Raw genomic sequence first — 18385 nt, 5'->3', positions numbered from 1 at the left:
AAGTTTTATACTCTTTATACTTTGTTCGGTAGTTGCAGGAAAGATAGAGAAAATAAGAGATTGTTTAGTAGTTTGAAATGAGAGAAAATGAAAAGAACTTGTGATCGAAAATAAATATGTGAATTTATAAAATGAATAAAATATTACCAAAGTAAATAAAATGACATAATATCCGTAAACAAAAACTTTATATGGATAATAGTATATTAAAGTATGTATTTTATTACGATCAATGAAAATTACAAAATATAAAAATATAAAATGCATTTCATAACAATCAAAGTTTGTTTTTCAGTTTTAAAAAATTAATAATAAAATGAAATAAATTTTATAAATATTTGTATGCATTTACATTACATACTATGAGTAATATTGGAAGGAAATCAATAGGCATATTTTAGGGCACAAAGATCAATCGTTACAGCAGCATCTGGTGGACAAGGACAACATGAAGTCCTTTTCTTTTAAGCGGATACAAGCAAAGCAACAATAGTAATCTAGCTTTTGACTTTCATCAATGGTGGACTTATCCAATTCAGTGTTTTACGTTGCTATCTATCTAGCTAGTTATATTCGTTTAATTCTAGCTAGTGTTTGATTTGTTTCTTTGTATTTTGACTGTAACTTACGTTGCATCCCAACCTAGCAATTTTATTTGGTCTTCATGAAAAAAAATCACACTATCAGTAATTAATTATAAGAAAATAACATTACAAGATCAAAATATGAAGGAAAAAAAAATACCAACTACATGTTATATGTATTTCTTACTTTTGAACTACAAAACCAAAAATCATAATATGTAAAAACAGATGTACTTATTCCTGCTTATATTTTGTTACAAGGTGCAATTTAAAGGCAAGAAGCAATAAGTTGAATGGATCAATGAAGCAAATTTGGCTGGTTACAAAATATCACAGTAGAAAGAAGCTCCCTTGATCTGAGTACATTCATATTCATCAAAAAGTAAATAAACTCAAGATGAAATCTTTTGAACAAGAATGTCCTTCGAAGCTACGATGCAGTTCTTCATCCATCAAAGAGTCGTCTATACAAAATCGTCTACGTGCTTCATCTACTGTTGTAGAGTCAAGCTTCATGACTGGAAAACTTCATAGAAATATCAATAAAATAATAGTATAGTATAACTTAACATTCAATATATTACAAATATTAACAATCATAAACATAACACACAACCTTGTCAAAAAAGAAAATAACACACAAAACAGCAAAAACAATAATAGTATTTTAATCAATACACATCACATTAGTCAAAACAAAAAAACAAAATCAACCCATCACAACACAACATTTAAAATATTATTACAGACCATCAAATGTACCAAAATACTAAACATGGTCTTAATAACACAAAGTCAGTTACACATTGGCATTAACAATTTCCTCCATGTTGAGCATTAGAATATTCCCATTTCACAATACCTAAGCTGATTAAGGATAGGAGAAAAAAAACAGGTTTTGTCTAAACAGATAGTCCATCGTAAATATATATTGTCCAAACTAGAATGAATAGCCTGTCATATTTCTATCTTTCTTTTCATGTTTTTGGTAAATAAATTAAATCTTTTGATGAATATGTGAAATTGGACTGGTGATGATGTCTAGTTTTATAAAATATAGTCTGAGAAAGGAAGGCACGAACATTAGTTATCTAGAATAAAAAAGACAGAATATTTATGGTTAGAAGAGATAGCTAATTATGACCTAGTACAGTACGTAGCTGCAGCTGGTGTTAGAAAACTGAAGCAGAACTTAAAGCAGAGTACAAATGTTCCCAGATTTATTTACAATGGAAGAGAAATCTTGTTATGGCTTCAAACTTTCGCATAAAATTTTCACATTTCATCCCAAAAAGGACTTCAAAAGTTGATCCTAGGGCCGTCCAGTTCAGAAGTTAGTTATGGTTACACAAACTCAGTCATATAAAAATTGATGGAAGTCATTGTAAACATCTACATCTAGCTACTCATCAATATCAATACGCAAGTTCGATCAGCTAGCAATTCAAAGCTTACAAAATGCATCTTGCTTCTCGAACCTATACCTGTTTTGCCTTCTCCAATTCCCAGCAAGCTGCTGCATCTCTAATAAGGGACATATAATAAGGGCGGATTCCAGATTGCATCAGTTCTTCATAATACTACAAGAAAATAATCCAATTAGCAACTCAATTATTGACACATCAAATCTTACACTCGAAATTTCTATTTACAGAAATTATCATTACTTAATCATTTCATCAACACAGCATTAATGCAGCCTACTAGAACGTATGTATCAAATAAGCAATTTTAACAGTTAATCATATTAATATTTGTTGGCATGCACATTGTCCGAACTCAGAAGTACCCTACAAATCAAATACCACAAAAAGAGAATCGTGGAGTGGTCTTAGGCCAATATCTATTCATTGTCATCACAAAGCATTTTGAAGTGGCCGATGTGGAGGCAGTAAATGGCAGCACTTGCAGTGGGCCAGTTGGGCAGACAGTCAATAAGGTTGCCTTGCCTCCCATCAAGCCATGGAAACCATGTAAAAGGAAGATAAATAAAAGATACTTTATGAAATGCATGTCTCAAATATTAACGTTAGAGATAAAACATCGTAGTGGAGATGAAGATGTTGCATTGGATGTATTGTAAGACAAGACATGATAGAATTAAAAATAATGAGCTAGATTTTAGGGTTGAGTTAGGCCTAAAACTCAAATTTTAAGATTAAAACCAAATCTATTATAAATCTGATATTGGGTCAAGATTTCTGTTATTCCATATGAGTGGGTGTGTTGAGATCCATATTATTACCCCACATTGCCCATTCTTCAAATTCCTTTCATGAGCATTTGGAGACCTAGAATTGAAATCCATATCAACTAGGGATGTGGAAAAATTAATCCTTATAAAGTTTGGGAAATCATTGCCCCTTCAGCTAGCTTTTGGATTGAATTAAAGCTCAATATATAAGAGTAATAATTAAAATTTCTCAATTGTTGAAATAAAATGATTTGACTAACCTACACGATGGATATACACGCTACTCACAGACTTACGAACACGAACCACCCATTTTCAAGAAGTATAATCGTGTAGACTACGTCGACATTAAAATTTACAGATTACAAAGGGAAAGGAGTACTTGATTCAAACCTACAGAACCAAATAGTTAAAAGTCTGGATATATGGAATTATTCAACTCAACTTACCTTATTTATATCGTCTTCTGTTTCACAAATGCCAACCAAATAGCGAAAAGTCTGTGAATCAGGCATTACGTTGGCATCTTGCATGTTTTTGATGACCCTCAATCCACCACTGAGGCCTTTCTACACTTTCGGAAAAGGTGAGAAAATGAATGAATAGTTTTACACAGATTCCAAATATTCATTTAAATGCCTTTTTATTAACCGAAAAATCATTAAGAGAAAGAAGTACATAAGATAATTAAATAAACAATCCCCACAGTCCAACTAAAAATGGAGGGACAGAAGTAAATATATTCAGAAGAACAATGTCATCCTTTTGCAGATCCCCAATTTAAAACACCCTAATGATAATTGAACCATTGTTGACAGCCATATTCTTACTAAGACATCAGATGTAGAAACTATTAATATGATTTCGAAATGAATAATCCTATAGAACAAGATATGTTGTGAAAAATGACCTTGCCTAATTTGTACAAATACAATACAAGGTGTTAAATGTACATTTACACAAGCAGCCACTAGAGTCAACATTGAGCAAGAACTTGCTGACTGCTACCTTCCAAGCTTAAGATGTAATCACCTATGTTATTTATTTATGACTTGCATCATATTGTATAGAACCTATCCATTTTATTATTAGCATATATGAAAACTGTACTAAGATCGTGATCTTGTTACTTCCTAAATGCAGGAAAGTTGTCAAGCATTCCCTGTTCTTCAAAAGAGTATCGTAATTTGCACTGCAGGTCCTCACCTGACATATATGCGTAATTAAGTAATATGAAGAAAAAATCCATCCTCACTACATATGGTATGTCCTTTTTGTTGAAGGAGTGTGGGAAGAAGTTCAGTTTCATGTCTTAATTGGACAACTCATTTCTTTGTAAGTCATGGTTTGATTTGATCCAATTCTTATGAAATTCATCTAAATTTTGGCTTCTATTTAAGAGCAATGATAGGAACACTGTGTCACTGTCTATCTTCACAACAGTAATAGCCCTGGTGTTTCAGGCAGTGGTCTTATTTTCAGAACCAATTTAGAATAAGCACTTCCCAAAATAGCAATCAGACCAGATGAAGAAATTACATTCAAGTCAGATCAAAGCGCTGCAAAAGGATGACAAGCTTATTCCCTTGTTCAACAAACAACCGATATCTCCAATTTTCAAGTTTGGTGTTAAGACAGAAGCTTGGTTTATTCATACCTGTATGTACTATTTATTAATCCATCTATACAAATATCATGCTTATGAGAGAAAAAATGTCTATGCAATCTACTTTAGGAAGTCTCTAGAGTCTAGACATGCAAGTCGAGAAGTTATTTGAACTTGATGTTGGAAATGTCAAAACTTGTCACATTATATTCGAAGTTAAAGCAAAGCATTATCATCTAGTTTGAGAAATAGTTGAAAATCTGAGCAAGAATAGGCGTCTACAAAATCCAACAATGATACCTCGTGGAAATATCCTGCCAGTATTGCATTGTACATGGCTGTCGTAGGTTCTAAATTCATTTTCTGCAATTCATTAACCATCATGTATGCACGTACAAACTGCATTATGAAATATTCATTTAGTGAAAAGTTTCACAGATTTTATTAACAAATATCAAGAGCCACATCCACTTGCATTATAAGTTTTTTAAAAAATGAAATGTAGTTTCCAGTCTAGTCAGAGCCCAAAGGCCTGCGAAAACATAAACAAAAAATACTTATTGCAAATAAATCAAGCATCACAATAATGCACTTATGTAGGGTGGGGTCCTAGTAAAATTTAAATGTATGACAGTAGTGCACTAGTGCGGTGATGTCTTCAATTACAAATTTAAATAAGGTAAATTTGTATATTATTGAATGGTAAAGATGAGCTCAGAGGCTCTACAACGAAGGAACGGCAAATGAAAAGTTAAACCAAAGTAAAAAATTCCTAGCAGAGCTCTAGGGTTCTTACCAGAGAATAATTCTCCTAACCAATTCCTTATACAAGTCTGAATACCCTTACACATGAGCCTATCCATATATATTACCCTCTATCTAATAGAATCACATACCTCTTATGAAACCTTACTAACAAACTCACTCCCCCCACCCCCACCATGGTGCCACTTTCTTCTAGAATATGCATAAATGTCCTATCTATCAATGCCACCGTCTTATAAACAACCTTGCCCTCAAGAACCGACCTTGTCTTCTGAGAAACTGGAGATACATCAGAGGCAATAAGCATTCTTTTTTATTCTCTTGTAAAAGGATAGTAGGCTTATCACAAAACTTGGGCTACTAGCAGGCCAAAACCAGTAGCTTAACTCCAGCCCAAATACTAGATACCATCCTCAAGAAGTTAAACTAAATACGGGCTCGGCTCATTAGGTCAAGATTTGGACCTAACTCACAGAACACACTCCTTTCTCCTTTCTCCGTCAATCTGTCTTCTTCCTCGCAAGCAGTGTATGCCTCTGTTTGCACCAGTGACAATGACGTCAGACTCAGCCACTCCCTGGTTGTCGTAACGGCGCCTGGAAGCTTCGAGGTTGACAATGGCTTGGTCCGACCCACTTGCAACTTCCCTCTCCTACATATTCATTTTCTCATGTCCCTCCCTGTTCACAGAATCTTCTAGATTCAGTGGTTTGGGTGCGGGACTCGCCATGGTAGTGTTGCCACAGGATCTATGCGCACATTGTCCCTCCATCAACATGCCTGGTACTTTCATTTTCTCTGACTTCCTCGATTCGACGCACACCTCAAATTCTCTCACTGCGTTGCATCTCGCAATACACAGGGTTGTCGCCATTGATTATGGTTGTTCCTGCATCTTCTCAGTCTTCGACCCTTAAACTTGTAACCTTCGTTTTCCCTTCATTCTTCTCCTTGCGATGCATGCACCAAACGGTACCACTTCTTCTATAGCTACGATACATGTTACGATAATTTGAGCCTCAGACTCATTTCCCTCTGGATCTACTTCCTTCTCATAATCAACTTGTACTCAAACCGAATCCTCGGTGTATGAGGATGAGTGAACACCTCCCGAAGAGCGTCGATCCAACAGTTTTGCAAACTCCGTTGTTATGATTTGACAGAATTCATCCATTGTTTGTCGCAAGGAGTCCTCCACTGCAGTGATTCTCACATCCAACATATCCAACCGTTCAGTTCAAACATCTCCAGTGTCATGAGCGAGATTGCAACTCCGCTAGCTCCTCTCGATAATCCAGCAGGTCGAGCCATTGATAGAACCCACAGAATCAAATAAGGTAAATATGTATATTATTGTTCAACCATCCTATCTTACTCACACTTATTGTTTGAGGGGTGATTTAAAAATATTGATTAATGACGAGGACGGCGATTATACCGATGTTGCATCAAATGTGGTCTACAAAGAAGTTTTCCGTAATGTGTAGGAGCTTTTTTTGTGTACTATTCATTTTCTTACTTATTGAAATTATTTGCATGTCAACGAACTTCAGTTTCCCTTTTAAAAAATTATATGTTATGTTAAAGTAATAGAAACTGCGTCTTAGAATTATGGAACAATAACAAAGTCTATCGTAATTGACATTATGTTTTGCTTCACGACAATTTTTACATTCAAGCGAACTACATTGTTTTATTTTTACATGAATATTTACTTCTTAAAATGACCCGTGCGTTAGCATGGGTCAATGGTCTAGTAAATTATAAACATAAAGGAAACATAATTTTAGGGATAAAAGAAAGACATAAAAAATGTGTTTTTTTTCAAAAACAGAGCAGTTTACCACCTCTATAACAATCTACAGAGTAGCTTAAATAAGAAAACAATATCACAAACATACCGCTTACTGTCAAATCCAAAAGTAAATTCTCCGCATCTGATTCCAGCAGTAACCTTCCTAACAATTGGAATATATTTGATATAGGTTTTGCCGATGTAAGCTTTTCCATGTCTATATTTTTCAACACGTCCAAAATGCGACCGCTTTGACAAAGAGCTAATAAGTAACTTTCTGCAACAAGATTGAATACATCTAAGTTTCCAGAAGAATTTTGTTCAGAACTACCACATGCAGTGATTTGTAAACTCCAAAGCCCGGCACAATAATTTCTATTACTGAAGAGCATGATGCCAGCAACGTACTTGGAATACAATTTAGTATGAATTCTGTTTTCTTATCATGTTTCTAATAAATCCAAGACGTCAAGTAAAAGTAGAAGAACAAAAAAAGTTAATTGCACTGCAATGCCATAGAACTTTCGTATCTGATGTATTTATCTAACCACATAGAACGCCTCACTTAGTATTCCCACTACATGCTATGTAGCACATCAAATGAAAACCATCATGTATGGGTGCACAAAAAATTATAGGAACCCATGGAATGGTCACATGTTAATAATGATACTGCTAAAACTATGCAGTGGATGTTCATACATAGGTTCATTGAAACAAAATCATAAAAATGAATTGACGTGAAAAACAGATTTGCCTACCTTGTAGAGCATAAGTGTCTTTACTATGTTCAACTGTAATGTATTGACAAATATCCCGGATCTTTTCTTCGTTGTTAACCCTTATCCACAACAACATTTCATAATAACACAATCGTGAAATTGAACTGGGGTTACAAGCTTTGATAAAATCATAAAAAAGTTGAAATTCCTGAACAAGGCCCATGTCAATTATATACTCAAGAATTGGACGACAAGTTTGCTCTTCTAGCTGAAACCCATTTTCGCTCATTGATTTTAAAAGGTGATAAGTCATACTCATTTCTTCTGCAGAAACGTTTTCATCATCAGTCTCCCTAAACTTCTTTATGCACGATTGGATCGATTCATTGTACTCTTTCAGACCTTGTTTTGGACTCAAGCAGTCAAGCACATAATCCGTAGCAGTTGTTCCTAGATTTCTCGCAACCATTTTGAATATCCTATCAGCTCGTACCCTACGAGTGTCTTCGAACATTTGTTTCCTCTCAAGTGCTTTCCCATTCCCTAACGAAGCAAAATTATGAGAATCAAGTACCTCTGGTATTCTCCTCTCTTTTTCTTCAAGATCAACTTCGTCATAACCAAGCTTCTTTACCGGATGAGTTTTGCCTACAGAGAGAAACAGCAATAACTAACATAAGAAAACAACAAAAAACAAAAACACATAGTGATTCGAACACTCCACTCTCCTCACATCCGACAGTAAAAAAAACAAGGCTTTCAGTCTCACAGTGAATTTCACAAACACTTACCAAGCAATATATCAGATAAATCCTCTGCAACAAAAGGTAAACAAAAACCCATTAACACAATAACATTAACAACTGATATAAAACTAAGCAAAAATGAAAAAGTGGGTACGGATAAAAATTGAAACTATGTGTTTTAGGTACCTTGGGGAGAAGGGTTGAAAATAGAATCTAAATGGTGTTGTTGAATTTGTTGATATGAAAGTGAGGAAAAGTTTTTTGTGGGATTGTTGTGTAAATGTGAACGGAAATGGTAGCTGAGTGTACATAGTTTTCTGGTGGTAGTGGCGCGCATCTTAACTATACAACGAAGTGAAGAAGAAGATGATGATGAACTCGTTCTGAGAATGCGATTTTGTAGGAATAGGTCAACCCAACCTCAAGGTATATGTATGACTCGAGCTGGTTAACTTGTGCCCCAAGAAATTCATAAATACTCATAATTATGTCTTAACAAAAAAAAATTACTTTTCTTTTTAAAATACCTCTCCTTCAAAAAAAACTTTTTTAAAAAGAGAATGCACAAATTTTAATATAATGTTTTATTTGGTGTTCGTTTAATTTGTTAAACATGATGTACTAGACGTAACAACATAAAACAGAACAACACAACACAAAGTAGAAAAACACATGACAAACTTTTATGGTATTGGATAATTTTTTATCTTGTACGATTTTTTGTGAACAAAAAGTTATTTTTGTATTTTAGATAATTTGTACGTGTGGCAAAAAGTTGTGATGTTGTTTAGTGGGGACAAAGGTTTATGTTTTTGTGTTGTCCTTTGCCTCCCGTTTGTCATATCTCAAAAACAGTTTTACAAATCAAAGACATTGTACAACTAGAGTTGTCATGTCATGTCCTTCATTTTTTAGCATATCAAACACACATGGTTTTTAAGGGAATCAATCATATTAATTATAATTTGATCGAAAGGTAAGTAAAGTCTAACAAAAATAAGAGATTTTGGGATGATTTTCTCATTATTTCAATTATATTTATACTATATATAAAGAAGATAAGGGATTTTCGAATGACTTTTTCATTATCCAAATTATATTCTTAAACAAACTATTTTATAATAATTTTTTAAAAATGTTGATTGTGTTTTTTTAGAGGCATATAATATTGTTTAGACAGATACTACTCACACCCCGAAAAATCCAAATTACACCCCAAAATGACTAATATACCCTTTAACTATATATGTAAACTGAATTTACATGACTACATAAACTGAGTTTACACTAACCTTTTATATACATACGTAAACTGAATTTACATTAACTACGTAAACTGAATTTACACTAACCTCCTATATACATATGTAAACTGAATTTATATTAACTATGTATACTGAGTTTACAATAACCTCTTATATACATTACGTAAACGGAATTTACATTAACCTCTCATATACATACGTGAACTGAGTTTACATTAACCTCTTATATACATACGTAAACTGAATTTCCACTAACCTTTCATATACATACGTAAAAAAATATTGTTTGGAGTATTCATATAGTTTTTTTGAGGTGAATAAACCTAAAAAATAAACCTCTTATAAGAGGTTAGTGTAAATTCAGTTGGAGTAAATAAACCTCTTATATACATACGTAAACTGAATTTATGGTTGGAGTGAATAAAAAATATAAGAATTTATATTATATTTGTTATATTGTTTGTGTCATTAAAATAAATAAACACCGTGGTTTATTGGGTTTGTTATAATTTGAAAGTCGCAAACATTTATATTTATACTTTTATATGGATGATGTGAATTATATGGATGATGTGAATTTGTTGCAGGTTCATCTTTTTGTGTTTTAGTGACTTTGAATTTGTATTGTATTGATGCACTATATCAATTTGAATGAATATCGTTTATTTTTGTAAAAAAAACTATATGAATACTTTTAATCACCTCAAAAAAAATATTTTTTTATCAAAATTAAAATTTCATAAAAAAAAAACATCATTCATAATTTACAAACGTTAGCAAAATAAAAATGGTAGACGGACACACTGTGAAATTATAAAAATTTCTATCTTCGATACATTAATAAATATTCAAAGACATGTTTTCCTTTTTACAAATACAAATAGTTAAGCTAACAGAAACAAAACAAAAAAGAATGTAAGGATAAATTTCTAGCTACTAAACTATGTTGTAGAAAGAAAAAAAAAGAAGTTATAAGTTACTAAACAATTGTAGACGTGTTTCATTATTTAAGTTGGTCACACGTCTATAATTGTTTTTCGAGGAAACAATTATAGAGGTATGACCAACTTTTAAATAATGAAATCTCGAATAATTATTAGATATGTCAAAATCACTGTGAGAATTTTTAAAAGCTATATTTTGTAGTTTCTGCAAAATTGATTCTGACATGTTCAATTAATTCTATAATCTCGAATCATACGCTAAGTTCAATTTAATATTTCTTACTTAAGCCTCAACCGAATGTTGAGACTGACCCGTGTAGTTTCATATAACAAAAATGATTGATCTAATCATTATGTTTAAGAATGAATCCATCCATCCATCATGTAATACATGTATGACATAGATTGGTTTTACCCTCAAAAGAAGAAAAGAAAAATCAACAATCTTGTAAAGGACACATAATTTCATATTCCAAAACCATCACAAGAGAAAAAGACAAACAAAAAAGCAAAAGCAAAAGCATAAATAATTGTTCACTTCTTGTTATTATTCTTCTTCATCATTCATCCTCTATCACCACTAACAAACCAACCACCGTAGATGGCGCGGCCCGCGCGGGAACCCCGCATCAACTGCTGCACCTGCTGCACAAGCTTCATCACCAGCACAGGCCTCACCATCCTCTTCCTCTGGCTCACACTAAGAACTCAACAACCAAAATGCTTCATTCAATCACTCTACCTTCCTTCTCTCAACAAAACTATCACTTCCAATCACAAACACTCCATCAACAACACTATCATCTTCAACCTCAAACTCGCAAACCAAAACGAAGACAAAGGTGTATACTACGACGCCATTTGTCTTACATTCGCTCTCTTCCTCGACGTCAACACCACGCGTCCACTAGCCAACTCCACTCTCGACGGTTTCTACCAAGGACATGGTAAAACCGCTGAGAAATGGAGTTCTGCCGAGGCGCGTGGTGGTGGTGGTGGAGTGAACCGTACAGTGCAAGGAAGTGTTTTCTTAAGGGTGGAGTTTGTCACACGCGTTAAGTATAAGATTCTGTTTGTATATACTAAACGACACCGTTTGTCTGGAGGGGCAAATGTGGAAGTTAATGTTAGTTCAGGGCAGAAGGTGAATCCTAAAGGGATCAGGCTTGGTAATGATCCAGTTCGGGTCGGGTCTGAAGCTGCACCGGTTCGTGGATTATGGGTTGCTCTTTCTGGAACTTTTGTTTCTCTCTTAGTTCTTAGTGCTTTTACTTGACTTGACTAATGTGCTTTATTTTAATTTTTTAATTATTTTGTTAAAAAAATATTTTATTTTCAATATATTTTTATCCGATTGATTATAATCAAGTGAAAAAATGAGCTCCGGTTAAAGACAGATCATAAGAAGAATCTGAGATTGAATTTTGGTTGGAACAATCTTGAACCAAACATAAAGCCGATCTCCGGATTACCACGATTCCTTCTTTTACAAACCGGTGGGTTAAGAAACAAAAATTCAATATATTTTTAGATGGTGCATAATTTGCATGCTTGAATTTCATAGAGTAATCCTATATTTTATGATTACATGTAGATTATTATGCTGATAAAGAAAACAAGAAAAACAAAAAAGGCTATTTTACATTTACTAGTTCTAATTGGATTCACCTAGGGGAGCTACCATGTTGAAGTTTAACAAGAGAATGATAAGCTCCATTTCTTCCAAGTGAAATCAATTCATTATGTGAACCTTGTTCCACAACTTTCCCATTCTTAATCACAGCAATGGAGTTTGAATTCTGTATTGTTGATAGCCTATGTGCCACTGCTATACATGTTCTTCCAACCATTATTTTCTCAAGTGCTTCTTGGACTAAAACCTCTGATGCACTATCAAGTGCACTTGTAGCTTCATCCAGAAGAAGAATTGCTGGATTCTTTAGTATAGCTCTGGCTAAGGCTATTCTTTGTTTCTGTCCTCCTGATAGCTGAACTCCTCTTTCTCCACAGTGTGTTTCATACCCTTCATTCATTCCACTGTCAAGACAAGCACCAATAACACAATTAAAATGTTAGTACTAAGATGAAAGAAGAAGAAAAAATGATTCAGGAAGAAAAATTTTGTTTTTATTTTTGTACCTTATGAATTCATGAGCATTAGCAACGGTAGCAGCCCTTCTTATCTCAGATTCAGTTGCGTTTTCTTTTCCATATGCGATGTTTTCCCGAATGGTTCCACTAAAAAGGGTTGGTTCCTGGCTTACTAAAGCGATATGTGACCTCAACATTCTTAAGTTATAGGTCTTGATGTCTTGTTCATCTATGCATACAGTTCCCTTGATTGGATCATAAAACCTTTCAATCAGACCAATGATAGTGGATTTACCGCAACCACTGTGCCCTACAAGTGCCACCGTTCGTCCAGCCTCAACTTTGAGATTCAAACCCTGGAATACCATTTGCTCAGGTCTAGAGGGATAAGCAAAGAATACATTTTTAAGCTCCACCCTGCCCCTTATTTTCCTTTTTTTATCTGCTCCCCATAAGGTTTCAGGATCAATCTCACTTTTCCTGTCTAGGATAGCGAAAACTGATCCAACTGCATTGCTTCCTTTAGATATGTCAGAAGTCATGCTTCCAGCTTCTGCAATGATGTATGCAGTGAAGAGCAATATTAAAAATGCTTGGAAGAGTTCCGTCGGTTCTATTTGGCCTTTTATTAGGAGACTCCCACCATACCAATATGCCAATGCTGTTGATGAAGTGTTGAAAAATTGTGAGCTGAAAAGACCAAAACCTGAAATCCATGACTGCCTAATACTCTCCTGTTTAGGTCCTGTCATTGTAGCTTTGAAGAGTGCCAACATTCTTTTCTGAGAACTGAATGCAGTTATGGTTCTGTGGTTTATAACAGCTTCACTTGCAAGTTGGCTTCCTTCCCGTTGTGCTTTACGGGTTTTTTCCGCCATAGTCTTCATCAAAACACTTCTTGCATAAAAGCTTCCAATGACTAATGGCTGTACTGCAATCATCACAAGAGAAAGCCTCCATGTGAGCACAAGTCCTACAGTGTAAGCAAAGATGGATCCAAAGATTGCTTGAGCCAGAAGAGACATCCGGTCGCCAACGAGTGAACGGACCAAGTTGGCTTCAGAGGCTAATCTTGCACAAATAGCTGCACTTGTGTTGTCTTCATGATCAAACCATCCTATCTCAAAACTCATCAATTTTTCTAGTATTTTCTCCCGAATTCTTTTAGTCAACCTCTCTCCCATGACAGCAAAATTGTAGTGTTGGAGAATACTTGTGAAGAAGTTAAAAACACCAATTCCTAAGAAAACGAGGGCAAGGGCTCTAGCTTTAGACTTCATCTTAGAGGTATCAGGTTCAAAATAAACTGATATAAGTAATCCAACACAATATGCATTTATAGGTTGTACTGCTCCTGAGCCTATTGCTCCCAATACTCCCAACACTCCTCTTCCCCACTCGGGCGCATTCATTTTCAGCAAGCGCCACTGTGAAGGAGCTGGATGGTTTGATCTTTTAAAATCATCTTCATAACTATCATCATCATGATCATACTGGATAGAATATGAGTAAGGCGTGCCAATGGAAAATCCCTGGCTGAAGGGATACAACATTGGAGTGCCCGGTGTGCTTGATTTGAAACTCATTCCTGGACTTTGTGGAATGCTCATCCTGTGAGAGCTCTTTCCTTCTAATTGAAGATTGGAATGCTTGATTTCATCATTCTGAGCTGTTACTTGTTGCAACTTGACCATACGAGCGTACTCTCCTCCTTCTCCACCATTGATTTCCATGAGCACATTATGACTACCTGTTTCAATCACTTTCCCTGCTTGAAGCACTGCAATAGTGTCGGCTGTTCTTATTGTGGACAGTCGATGAGCAATAATGATTGTTGTTCTTCCTTTTGAAGCTTGATCGATCGCTGCCTGTACCACTCTTTCGGATTGAGAATCCAGTGCACTTGTTGCTTCATCAAGCAGGAGAACCTTTGGATCCCTAAGTAAAGCTCTAGCTATGGCGATTCGCTGCTTCTGTCCACCAGACAGTTGAAATCCAAACTGTCCAACCTATAGGAAAATCATAGTAGTTTTCAATAATAAGGCTTAAGTTAAAGGTCAAACTATTTGATAGATATACTCAGCTTATACTAATTATTTGAAACTTTTAAATATGAAGCTACTTAGAAATTTGACTCCAATTAAAACAAGTTTATATAATAGTTTTCTTTTTCCAACTTACTTGAGTTTCATATCCATCTGGTAATTTGACAATGAAATCATGTGCATTTGCTGATTTAGCTGCACTTATCACACTTTCCATTGAAGCACCTTCTTTTCCAAACAATATATTCTCTTTTATGGATGTGGCAAAAAGAACAGGCTCTTGATTCACTAAGCCAAGGTTAGATCTCAACCATTTCAATTGAAGTCTATTAATCTTGTGACCGTCCAATAATATTTCTCCCTCGACAGGGTCATAAAACCTTTCAAGCAGTGCAATTATAGTGGATTTTCCTGAACCACTACCCCCAACAAGACCTATCCTCTTACCTGCTGGAATAATGAGATTGAATTCCTGCAAGACTGGTGAATCTGGCCTAGATGGATAACAGAAGTATATGTCTTTAAATTCAATTTCTCCTCTCACATGTGATAAAGCCTTTCCTTTCTTCTCTTCAGAATCTATAACTGGCACCCTATCAATCATTTCATAAAGGCGAGTGACCGCGGAACTTGCCTCCATGATGGCAGTTAAATTTGGAAGTGCACTTAAAATGCTCCTGAAAAATTCATCAAAGTTAAACATATTATTTTTTCTCTTAACCCTCCGATCTTGTTACAGGCGCGTTTTGAAGTTAAACATAATAGTATAACATGCAATATTAAAAAAGTGATTATAAAACTAGAATATAAGTAATGATAAAATCACTTACAGTCCTCCCATTAAGATGTTAAAGCCAGCTACAAATACATGGCCACCTTTCTCTCCTTTATCGGATATCAAAAAAGTTCCAACCCAAGCTTGAAAACCCCAACTTACATAAATAACTCCCATACTTCCTAACATCAACCCTTTTGCAAAACCTTGCTTTATTCCAAACTCCATAGTTTTTTCAAGTGCAGTGCTAAATCTTTTTAGTGTTTGATTCTCCCCAACATAAGAGAAAACAGTTCTTATTGAAGATATTGCTTGCTCTGCAATCCCACCAGCAACACCATAAGACTCTATCATTTTCATTGTGACATCCAACATGATCTTTCCAAATACAAGCGCCGGGACAATGAACATGATGGAGAGTGGTATAGCTGCTAATGCCAGTCTCCATGAAAGTACAAATGCAAAGATGTGGCAGAAAAAGAATGTTGACATGTAAGTCAAGCAGTCTGGTATCTACACTCAGCCAAAAAGTAAAAATTAATAAAGCAAAAAGATAAAGAATTTTACTTGATCATATTGTGAAGTTATAAAATTAATTAGATTCCACAATACATGTGAAGGTTAGATTTATTGGTTTCTTCCAAACAAATGCGTATATAGTATATACTAAGAAGTATGTCACTGATGCACTTGAACTTATCGTTTATGATCAGAAGGTCTATCTACTTTCAGAAAAGATATTTTGACACACAAATTTGACTGTGAAAATCGACAACAACTTGGATGGTTGAGGCCGTTTAAATATATGGCCAATTTTCCTTTCAAAAAAAAAATATATGGCTAATTATGTTCGGTGTATAGTTGATAAAAATTACAAGGTGTCAAAACTTCTTAACCATACACTTAACGTAATCAACCTCGATTTGAACGTCAGTAATCATGATTTTTAAGTGTGCAAATATACGTGATATATATTATAATCATCCCGATTGTGTTCAAACGTACATGATTTTTTGGATTTTGAGAAGTTTGTGACAAACCTTCTCACACAAGGCAGATTGGACTGTATTTGCATCAGAGGAGATGAGTGAGACAACTTGGTATGTTGTTGAAGAACCAGCAGTTTGTGTGTCAAAGAAACCAACTTCTTGTCTTAAGACTGATTTTAGGTATTCCACTCTCATTCTTGAAGCCTGTCTCTCTGCTGTTCTATTCCAACATATTCCTTCTGTAGTAGCCATTATCAAATTGGTATCAATCAAGAAAACTAGTTAGTTTATTTTTCTAAATTCTAGCCATAATGATGTTTGCATTAATTCAAAGTTTAATTGAGTTCTACAAGGAAGAAAATTGATCTGAGCTATGAAGTGTGCAGCTTACCAATAAAAGCTGAAATTCCAACTCCAATTGCAACACATAATAGCTTCAATGCAAACTGAAAAAAGGAAAGTAAAATGTTATATCAAAAACTGTTGATTAATCATGTCCGGAAAATAAAATTGTGACATAAATAAAGTTTCACGACTCCTTAGACATAAATGAAAAAAGAGTAGTAATTTTATTGAACAAGCTCACCTTGTTCACATCATGTTGATTTAAACGGCTATTCTTATCTCCATAAGCATTGATCACATCACTAAGAATGTACATCATGAGAGGATTCTGCAGACCATCACCAAGACTTCCAAGAGTCCCGAAGAACATCAACAATTTATCGAATCCATCTGCATAACGAAACATGCTATTGCTCCCCATTTTCCCTATAGACTCTCCCTTTTGGAGAGATACCTTTTCTTAGAAAGGTTCACTAAGCTTGATCAACAATCTCAGTACAAAAAACAACTTGAAAAGACTTATATAAACTTATTAAGATGCTCTTAGACAAGTAGGAAAATCAGCAGCCAGCATGTGACTCTTACTATTGTCTTTTTACAAACAAAGCCGTTCTCAATATATATACTACTATATAGAAGATTCATGAATTGACATTCCTAAGATATTGTTCAACTTGAACTTTGTTTGTGTGACATAATAATATGCTGTTTTAATTTGTTTGTTATTGTGGTTATGTTCTTCTTAGTTACTTAGTTCGGCAAATGATTCCATTTGGTCACATTTTAATTTGTTTTATTACAATTCTAAATACCTGCAAAGAATCATTCACCTGTTATTATCTTTGATGATGGATGAGATTTATAATGTAACCAATTGGACCTAGTCATGTACAATTGACAACTTAATAAGGCAATTATTTGATATTTCTTAGGCATGTTTGTTGGAAGTGTCTTTCTACCTTTGCATTGTTATGTAGGGACATTGTGACATAAGATGTGCAAACTTTGTACTTCACTCGAGTATCATTCTTGCCAAAAAATCTACAAAGATATTATCAATTATTCAATCAAATATATTATATAATAATATGTATATAAAATATTATGAAAGTACATACTTTGTTCTAGGATGATCCAATTGTCTCTACTTTTGTGCCATTTGTAACGAAGGAATATAATCTTGTGTCACATTAAAATATGCTGCCGTCCTTCCTAGAAAGGTTATATTAGTCGTATGTTTTTTCGACTGTTATTATATTACACAAGGTTTTGTGTTTAGTATAAAGCAACTTTGCCATTGGAGATTCCCCTTCATTTGACATCAACATTAACCATATTATACATCAAAGACATTGAATTACACCGATGTAATATTACATTATTTAATAATGTTTTTCTTTTACATAAATATTTTACAAAATTGATCGTTGGATCAAAAGTTTATAAAAAAAAAATATTTAATATGTTATTATTAAAATGTATGATGATTTTCTTTGTTGTTACAACCAAGTAATTTGAC

At 34.3% G+C, this 18385-nt stretch overlaps 3 protein-coding genes and 1 long non-coding RNA gene across 5 annotated transcripts; 1 reads left to right on the top strand and 3 right to left on the bottom strand.

Annotated features, from left to right (window-relative positions):
• Positions 1-827: 827 nt before the first annotated feature.
• Positions 828-6613, bottom strand: LOC120580032 (uncharacterized). Of its 2 annotated transcripts, none has more exons than XR_005645657.1 (4): positions 5181-6613; positions 4685-4783; positions 3228-4435; positions 828-2164 (listed from the first exon to the last, which is right to left on the bottom strand). It is a non-coding gene; the product is annotated as an uncharacterized lncRNA (long non-coding RNA). The 2 variants fall into 2 exon arrangements; XR_005645658.1 differs by having other exon boundaries at positions 3228-3347.
• Positions 6614-6973: 360 nt separating this feature from the next.
• Positions 6974-8833, bottom strand: LOC11446149 (pentatricopeptide repeat-containing protein At4g21880, mitochondrial). Its single transcript, XM_024781656.2, has 4 exons — positions 8599-8833; positions 8458-8481; positions 7706-8314; positions 6974-7221 (listed from the first exon to the last, which is right to left on the bottom strand). The coding sequence occupies exons 1-4, from the start codon at positions 8747-8749 to the stop codon at positions 6974-6976; spliced, it is 1032 nt and encodes a 343-aa protein (XP_024637424.2). The 5' UTR covers positions 8750-8833.
• Positions 8834-11222: 2389 nt separating this feature from the next.
• On the top strand, positions 11223-11897 carry LOC11446148 (protein NDR1). The gene has a single exon (XM_003607638.3). It carries the CDS (start codon positions 11223-11225, stop codon positions 11895-11897), a length of 675 nt encoding a protein of 224 aa, XP_003607686.1.
• Positions 11898-12122: 225 nt separating this feature from the next.
• On the bottom strand, positions 12123-17687 carry LOC11445674 (putative multidrug resistance protein). Its single transcript, XM_039833910.1, has 7 exons — positions 17108-17687; positions 16913-16967; positions 16573-16760; positions 15588-16045; positions 14894-15434; positions 12761-14721; positions 12123-12658 (listed from the first exon to the last, which is right to left on the bottom strand). The coding sequence occupies exons 1-7, from the start codon at positions 17285-17287 to the stop codon at positions 12286-12288; spliced, it is 3756 nt and encodes a 1251-aa protein (XP_039689844.1). The 5' UTR covers positions 17288-17687; the 3' UTR covers positions 12123-12285.
• Between the last annotated feature and the right edge of the window lie 698 nt (positions 17688-18385).

This window comes from Medicago truncatula, chromosome 4 (assembly GCF_003473485.1).
Source record: "Medicago truncatula cultivar Jemalong A17 chromosome 4, MtrunA17r5.0-ANR, whole genome shotgun sequence".
Taxonomy (NCBI): domain Eukaryota; kingdom Viridiplantae; phylum Streptophyta; class Magnoliopsida; order Fabales; family Fabaceae; genus Medicago; species Medicago truncatula.
This window is presented reverse-complemented; position numbering and strand designations above follow the sequence as displayed.

What these genes read in the sequence shown, in the direction of transcription:
- LOC11446149 (XM_024781656.2), bottom strand. Translation starts at nt 8,749, where the DNA reads ATGCGCGCCACTACCACCAGAAAACTATGTACACTCAGCTACCATTTC. An exon ending in TTTCAACCCTTCTCCCCAAG is followed by an intron (nt 8,482 to 8,598) that starts GTACCTAAAACA and finishes CTTTTGTTGCAG; the next exon opens with AGGATTTATCTGATATATTG. An exon ending in AGACACTTATGCTCTACAAG is followed by an intron (nt 7,222 to 7,705) that starts GTAGGCAAATCT and finishes ATCTTGTTGCAG; the next exon opens with AAAGTTACTTATTAGCTCTT.
- LOC11446148 (XM_003607638.3), top strand. Translation starts at nt 11,223, where the DNA reads ATGGCGCGGCCCGCGCGGGAACCCCGCATCAACTGCTGCACCTGCTGC.
- LOC11445674 (XM_039833910.1), bottom strand. Translation starts at nt 17,287, where the DNA reads ATGGGGAGCAATAGCATGTTTCGTTATGCAGATGGATTCGATAAATTG. An exon ending in TGGAATTTCAGCTTTTATTG is followed by an intron (nt 16,761 to 16,912) that starts GTAAGCTGCACA and finishes TGGCTACTACAG; the next exon opens with AAGGAATATGTTGGAATAGA. An exon ending in AATCTGCCTTGTGTGAGAAG is followed by an intron (nt 16,046 to 16,572) that starts GTTTGTCACAAA and finishes GGCTGAGTGTAG; the next exon opens with ATACCAGACTGCTTGACTTA.